At 35.7% G+C, this 8,689-nt stretch overlaps 1 protein-coding gene across 2 annotated transcripts in view; it reads right to left on the reverse strand.

Moving 5' to 3' along the window:
* LOC106883662 (acetylcholinesterase) overlaps positions 1-8,689 on the reverse strand; it is a 220,706-nt gene that overhangs the window by 39,585 nt on the left and 172,432 nt on the right. For both annotated transcript variants that reach the window (XM_052966651.1, XM_052966652.1), the window contains exon 3: positions 6,334-6,515. In XM_052966651.1, coding sequence (XP_052822611.1) covers positions 6,334-6,515 — 182 coding nt within the window. The remainder of the gene's footprint in view (positions 1-6,333; positions 6,516-8,689) is intronic.

Here is an 8,689-nt window from a genome sequence, read left to right on the forward strand (position 1 = left end):
AGTTCAAATTCCGCTGAGGTCGACTTTGCCTTTTTTCTTTCGGGGGTCGATAAATTATGTACCAGTCAAATACTGAGGTTAATGTGATAGATTGTTCTTCTCCCCACAAAACTCGGGCCTTATAGTAGAAAGGATTATTATTATTATTATTATTATTACTATTATTATTATTATTAGTATTATTATTATTATTATTTATTTTTGTATTCTTCTATCATCTGGTTATGAGACTTCTGTGAACATATGCAATATAAGCCACCCATTCGTCTTCTCCGCTCCACTATCCATGTGGTGTTTGTGGAGGAGGAAGAGTCCTCAGGCATCTCCTCCATAGGATCCTATCAAACATAACCGTCATTACACTTTCCGGTTGAATTTTCAAGTGTGACCAACTGAGACCATGGATGTTCTTTCAACCTACTCATACTTGGCTTACTCCAACGTCTCCTGCCGGTTGGCTCAGTTTGAAGAATCCGTCTTTCAATTCTTTCCCCGCAACGTTTTCATCCCATGTCCGTAGTACCTTTCAATGCAGAGAAGTAGCGGCTCGACCTGGAGATGCTCCCTGATCTCCGAGTTTCGCAGTCTGTCGAGGAATGTTATTCTCGAGATTCTTCGGAGGAATCTCATTTCGGCCACTAGTATTCGCGATGATGCTCTCTTTCGGCCATTACTCAACATTCATGACCATAGATGAAGATAGGCACAAAAACCGAATTGAAAACTGTGTTTTGCTTTTCATTTTTTATTTCCTTTTTTTTTTTTTCTTTTTACCTAAGTCTCCTCTTCTGAGGATCGAATGTTAGAGCTGACGCAACTCTGTGGCTGTACCTGCAATTGCAGCGTCCATTTCACCCTCTAGCTTTCCATCACTCGTCTAATATATAGTTATTAGATGCTGAAACTTTATAAATTGTAAATCCAAGTTTCAGCTTCCAATAAACGTTAAACTTTAGTGTTGAGTGTTTATTTTATTCCTCTTCTTTATTGCATTGCGAAGGCATTTGAATGTTTTATGTTATTTATTTCTTAATATAAATGAACATTTTTGCAAAAACAGGCATATTCACATCACATATTCAAGACTCCAATTTTATTGATCAGCTTTATCGAATACGAAAGACAAAGCCCGATCTATTGGGATCCGAACGCTAAGATGTGAGCCTTCAAACCAAATACCAAGATAAAAAGAAAAAGAAAGAAAGAAAAAAAAAACAAAACAAAAGCAAGATAAAGAAACAAAGAAACAAAAATTCAATTCTCAAATAATTTTCCCTCTGGGATTCAAAACCAGAAGTCACGAAACAGTTGTGCACTTTCTAGACAAAAATCAATAAATGAATATCACATCATATTTAAGAATTTCCATTTTTATTTTGAAAACCTGTTCAGTTGGGATGAATATTTTTTGTTTCTAATATTTTATTATTTTCATGCAGATCATATTCTATTTCTCTGCCTTGATAATACATCGATTCAAGATTTTCTTAGTACTGGGCTATCGTGGTTTTCAGTAGTCATCAGGATAAATCGAAATTTATCCGAGCATTCATAATTACAGAGTCAGCATTAATGAATGCTGGGAACGGTCGCAATATTTACTGATGGATGGTTAGATACACAGTGTGATATACACGATGATTTACAGAATCTATGTGAATATTTTTCTTCTCACACATGTAGTTGCAAGTAATATACGTATGTAGGGCTAGACTAAATAATAATAATAATAATAATAATCATAATAATAATAATAACAACAACAACAGCAATGATAATAATCCTTTCTACTATGGGCACAAGGCTTGAAATTTGAAGGAATGGGAGTAATCCATTAAATCGACCTCAGTGTTTCACTGGTACTTAATCTCTCGACTCCGAAAGGATGAAAGGCAAAGTCGACCTCGGCGGAATTTGAACTCAGAACCTGAAGACGGACGAATTGCTGCTGAGCATGTCACCTAACAAGCTAACCGTTCTGCCAGCGCGCCGCCTTTTTGATGATGATAATAATAATAATAATAATAATAATAATAATAATAATAATAATAATAATAATAATAATAATGATAATAATAATAATGATAATAAAATATAATAAATATAATAATATAATAAATAATAAATAATAAAATCTCAAATTTTAAAGCAAGCACATAATTTTCTTATGGTTTCTTAAACATTCACTCGAACAAAACTGTACAAATCCAAATATATGGTACCCTAGGCATAACACCTACATGAACTTCTAACTTGTTGTATCTTGAGGTCTCTGGGTGAGACTTGGATCCAACTTGTACAAATGCAAAACAAAAGTCAAACATAAAATAATAATAATAATAATAATAATAATAATAATAAAATCGGTAAATAAGAGCATCACAAACAAACCACAGCACATACCCAAGGCACACAGAGCTGTACTCGGTAATGCAGTGAAAGCACGTGATAAAAATACGACTACTGAATAATAATAATAATAATAATAATAATAATAATAAAAATCCTTAACGAAACTACTAAACAATCAACACTACTAAGTAACAAGAGTAGAAGCAAAATACTTCGTAAATACAAAATTACAAGACAAGGTATATCTGATGTAAAAGAATAGCTAAAGCAAGATATCCTCGCCAAAGCACAGAGAATCCGTCGCTATTAAAAACGCTAACGTTTCTTTGAACAGAACAAACAGCTCAGCTCCAACCCTAATAGATTCTACCAAGAACTTGACAAAAATAAAATAGAGATCAATGCAGCACCAACAGTAGAGAAGTGGAAGAATTCTGGAAAGAAATATGGTCGGTAAAGGAACAACCTCAGAAAAGATCTATCGAAATAACAAAACAGAGCACCTCAACAACTCTGGACCCCTATAACAACTGAAGAGGTTATCCAGACACTGCAAGAACTAAGCAACTGGAAGACACCCGGCCACGACAAGATCCCCAACTTCTGGTTAGAATATCTAACAGGAGCACATAAAACATTGGCTGAGAAATTTAATGAAATACTAGTAGAGACAGAGAGAGTGCCTGAATGACTTACGGAAGGGAAAACTATCCTAATTTCTAAATCTACTGAAACGGCAAACCCACAAATTGCAGATCGATAACTTGTCTCCCTACAATTTACAAAGCCTTTACTGCAATAATATCGCAGAGAATGGGAAAACACCTGGAAGAAAACAACCTGTTCCCAAAAGAGCAGAAAGGATACTACAAGGTCTCATACGGATGTAAAGATCAGCTATTGATCAATAAAGTTATAACTGAAGACAGCCATAGGAAAAAGACGGATCTAAGCATAGCTTGGATTGATTATCGAAAGGCTTTAATAATCATAAAATATATAAAACATTCCATGAATAAGTGGCAAACAGTGCTATAGCTCCAGACAAAAGAGGAACTCATAAAAACCAAACTATCCCCATTAGAAGACGTATATTCCAGGGAGACACACTCTCACCCCTCCTTTTCTGCTTGGCACTGACACCTTTATCTGACATGCTAAACAGAACTGGATGTGGATACACTTGTTATGGCAAAACAGTCAACTATCTCTTGTAAATGGAAAATTTAAAACTATACTGTGAAAGATAAACAGCTGGAAACATTAATACTAAGCAGTACATGGATTTACCAATGAAATAAACATGAAATTTGGCTTTAAAAAATGTGCCAAAGCAACATTGAAAAGACGAAAACTAGTTAAGAGTAAAGCAAATGAAATAAAAGAATTAGACCAAAGCGAGACATACAAATACTTAGGAATCAATGTACTAGATATGATACAACATACACAAATGAAAGAGAAGATAAAAAAGGAATATTATATACGAGTTAGACTAATACTGAAAGCAAATTTCAATGCGAAAAACAAGATAATAAGTATCAACACTATAGCCGTCACAGTTATAAGTTACAGCTACAATATTCTTAACTGAACTAAATGAACTAACCAAAATAGACAGGAAAACAAATAAAATAATAACAGGATTCAGGATGCACCACCCAAAATCTGACATAGAAAGGTTATATATACAACGTATTGAGAGGCCTTATACAGCTAGAAAACTATTAAAAAATAAACACTATAGGATTACAGAAATACCTACTTCAAAAGCAAGGAAAACTGATACAAATATCCATAAAACACGAACAAAACAAAAAAAAACTGTTTTCTGTCTTTAAGGAAGCTGAAAAATGCAAAAAAGAAGTCATAACAGCTATGAAGAATAAGAAGAAACAGCAAAAGCTGTAAAACAACTGAAATCCAAACTAAAACTGGAACAGCAACGTATCAGGATGAAACGATGGCAAATATTGGGTTAAACTAAACAGAAAATAGACAAAGCAAAATCACAAGAAGCTCAGGATTCAAAGCAGAGACCGAAGGATTTTTAATTGCAGCACCAAATCAAGGCCTTCCCATCAGAAATCGTCAAAAATGCATAATGAAAAGAAATACAAGTAACTGCAGAATATGTGGTGATGGAGAAGAAACAATAAATCATATTGTCTCTGGCTGCTCAGTCCTGGCTAAGAAGGAATATATTCACAGGCACGATAGAGTTGGAACCTATATACACTGGAAGCTATGCTAACACTGTGGAATAACAACAGAAAAAAGATGGTATAGGCACACCCCAGAAAAGGTCACAGAAAATGAGAAAGCAACCATACCCTGGGATATGCCAATACACACAGATAGAAAAATCAAGGCTAATATGCCGGATATTATTTTTCTTGTTTTCAGAGATGACCAAGAAAAAATGCTTTCTAATCGATGTATCAGTGACCTGAATAATAATAATAATAATAATAATAATAATAATAATAATAATAATAATAATAATAATAATAATAATAATAATAACATCGAAAAATACCTGAGGAATGAGAGCCCAGGTTCGAAATTTCCCCAAGACACCTGATGAAGGCTGAGGGGTATATCAGCCGAAACGCTTAGGTTAACAACAAACAAGATGAGGACAAATATCCGTCAAATGTAAATAATGTAAATAATGTAAATAGTGCACATAATTCCTTATCTCTCAAACATATAACTGAATAACAACAACAACAACAGCAACAACAACAACAACAACAACAACAACAACAACAACAACAATAAAAATAGTAATGATAACAATAATAATAACAACAATAATAGATTTTATGCATATATGTATATAAGAAGGTATCTCAGGAATTATGTCCCTATGCATGGTATCTTTGAGAAATATGCTTTACTGTCCTCTTACTATAAGCCCATACTTTGAGTGAAATTGCATAGAAGCGGAAACTGTACAGAAGCCTATCGTATGTGCATTCAAGGTTCAAGCACTCTCACACACGGTTACGATGACTCTGCTTGAGTATTACATTTAGGGTACAAGTGTGTGTGTGTGTGGGGGGGATATTCAGCCATTCTGCATGGTGGTTAAAAAGTTAAATTGTTGAGTTGACCGAACAACAGAACATTTATCCGCCGTTCTCAAACAAGAGATCCATCATCATGTTCACACACACACACACACACACACACACACACACACACACACACACACACACACATACACACACACACACGCACGCACGCACACACACACACGCCCCCCCCCACACACATACACGCACACACACTTGCAGACACATATATAACATAGAATAGTTATTTTATAGAAGCGACGAGAATATAAAAAGTTTAGTGTACAGACTTAATGCATTAATATCAAAGAGATAGGAAATATTCATTTCTCTGTGTCTATACATTAATGAAAAAACGTCTAACACAATGTAATATAAAGTCAAGTCAAAGTATAGAGAAATGCGTCATATTTTTTTACAGCAAGACGAAATATCTTTTCATATACAGAATTAAGGAAAGTGTTATTGTATTTTCGCGAATGTATTTTAATAAAAAAATATCATAACGATATATTAGACATGACATTTTTCATTGTTTAACACCATTATACAGCTAATGAATCTTTATGCATGGACCTGGTAAAGTTTGTTATAAAAAAAATGAAAAGAATCGTTGAATAGAAATATGCATTTCTTAAAAATTAATGTTTACGTTATTTTGGTAGCCAGAAAGTTTCATTTTCACACGATGAATCCTGCGGCATCTTAAACAGAGACTTTCCACTGAGAGAGTTCTCTGAGTATGTAAATGAGAAATAATTATTTGAATGAAATTTCAGAAATAGATAACAAAACTGATGAGACAAATTCTAACTTGTCAGATGTAATCATGTTAGTAAAATTGATATTAACAGAGCATGTTTATATCTATCGACACTAGAAGAAAGGAGTTTCTACTCACAAGTTGCTGCCACTAGTCGAGGTAGATATTCTTTCCAGAAGGCACATTCCTTGGCTCTCAAGCCTTTACCAGTCAATAAGTTATGCACGTTATCAGCATTCAAATATAGGTACTCTTTTTGTGCAGCTGTGTGAACTGGCCATTCTTGTAAATTTTGTTCACCCCAATTTTTGTTAGGGTCCCTGGAATAAAGAAACATTAATAATTATATTAAATAAAATAAATATATACATAGATAAATCAATAAATAAAAAAGATCTATCTTCAGCAGGTTTCAAAGTTGTACAGTCTTTCATTGCGTTCACTCCGAGGACCAAGTGGCTAGGGCCGTTTGTGACACCTCGCAAATGTGTGTCAACCTAGGTGTGGGAAAACCTCTCTACACGAACATATGGATTAATACAAGACTGTAGAATTAGTGTTTCAAAGTCCGGTCGCTGTTGTCGTGGTTCATCTGCAGTTGATTTCAACTTTGAATTTTCGACAGTTTGGGGTCTGCCTAGTTAGGAAGCGTGATTACATGAATGTTGTGCTGTTGCTTCTGTATCTTGTGATTTAAAACTCTTGCATAAATGCAGTTAAAAACATGGTGGAGCTGTTTTTTGTGCTGTTTATTATCTTTGGATTCCTGTAGCGTTTGTATGGCGGCAGTCAAGAGATTGTTGATGCATGACACCCATTCAGTCGTGCATTAATGGCATCGAACAGGAGTGAGATTTGCTCACACTGGCTGCTGCTCACAATTGACAATGCAGCAGATGCTTCCTCGGATATGAACTTAGTGTATCTCGGTTTAAAGTTAAATCCTCATTCGATTAACGTTGCCATCATTGCCAATGTTGAGCAGAACTACCTACAATACATCCCAGAACTTTATCAAAAACCCCACTGACACGTCTTACAGTCAATCGTAGCTGGCATAATATTTGAAAGGCATTAACTGGCATACATACATACATACATGCATACATACATACATACATACATACATGCATACACACATACATACTTACATACTGGAAAAATTAGGGTTCTCAAAACCTGAAAGAAAAAGGCTGATTAGAAGACTACAGATTCAAGCCATCAATGGAACTGTAAAGATATGTAAAACTTTCCAAAAATTTAGCACATAAATACATATGCATGCATCTAGACATAAAAACGCATCCATAAAACAAACATACAAATCTGCGCATACACTAACACCAAATACTGCACACACACACACATATGCACAAATACCTAGATGATGTTGATAAAAGTTCCAATGAAGGAGCCTTGAATCTATGTTAGAGTCCGGCTCTTTCTCTATGGACAAGAAATACAGAAATGAAACTGATTGATAACATACATACATACATACATACAGGGTGCGATGGGTAAATTGTTGTTATTTTATACTTTTAAGCTTGTACGTGCCATTGTTTGTTTTTGATCACAAAATAAGTGGGGGGAAATGTGCCCTATTTTTCAAATCCTGCAGCAACACTGAAGCTGGAAGCAGGATAATAATCTAATTCTATACTTTATCACATTCAAGAATATAAACACGTTTTTAAGCACAACACACGCGGGTTAAAAAGAAACACTACCTTTCACCGGCACTGTTGTTCACGCAGTGCTCTCTCTCCCTTGTATGAAGCTTCCTATCTCAGACATGTGAGCATGCACACAACAGCCAAACACTGCGTCGCTGGAACTGTGAAGCGCACAGTTCTATACGAGGATTTTTGTATTTTATTCATAAACTAGGCGATGGCTACAGACATTAAGCTTAAGGATTATATAACGTACAAGAATAAAGAAAGAAGTAAAGAAAAAAGGACTGATTATATTGAATGTTATCGATAATATCGAGTGGAAATAGGGGATGCTGCATTTCCATAGCTCCTATAAACGAACCACCACTGACCAAGAATAATAAAAACCAAACATCAAGTCAACATCATGGTGTTTGGAGTTATCAATAGTGATGGCGATGTTATGCTTCCATTCATCTTCCCATACGGTCTCAGACTCAGCAAGGAGGCCTACATCAAGTGTGTGGAGGAGGTAGTGCTGCCCTGGGTGAAGAGGGCGGCTGCTAGAAGACCCTATGTCTGGAAACAGGACTCTGCACATTGCCACACAAGCAGGAGATACTTGGAGGTCGTCCTCGAAGCGGCCGGCTTCGGTCCCGTTTTCCGCGGCTGGATGGCTGCTTTGTACACAGACATCCGTTCGGTTGTTCGCGTCAATGGACGTCTATCGAGACCCTTCGACATTGCACGTTCGGTCCGTCAGGGATGCCCCCTGTCGCCGCTCCTGTACGTATTGACTCTCGAGCCATTACTGCGGAAGCTGGCGACGCTGAGGG

The sequence above is a fragment of the Octopus bimaculoides genome, chromosome 3 (genome assembly GCF_001194135.2).
Source record: "Octopus bimaculoides isolate UCB-OBI-ISO-001 chromosome 3, ASM119413v2, whole genome shotgun sequence".
Lineage (NCBI taxonomy): Eukaryota > Metazoa > Mollusca > Cephalopoda > Octopoda > Octopodidae > Octopus > Octopus bimaculoides.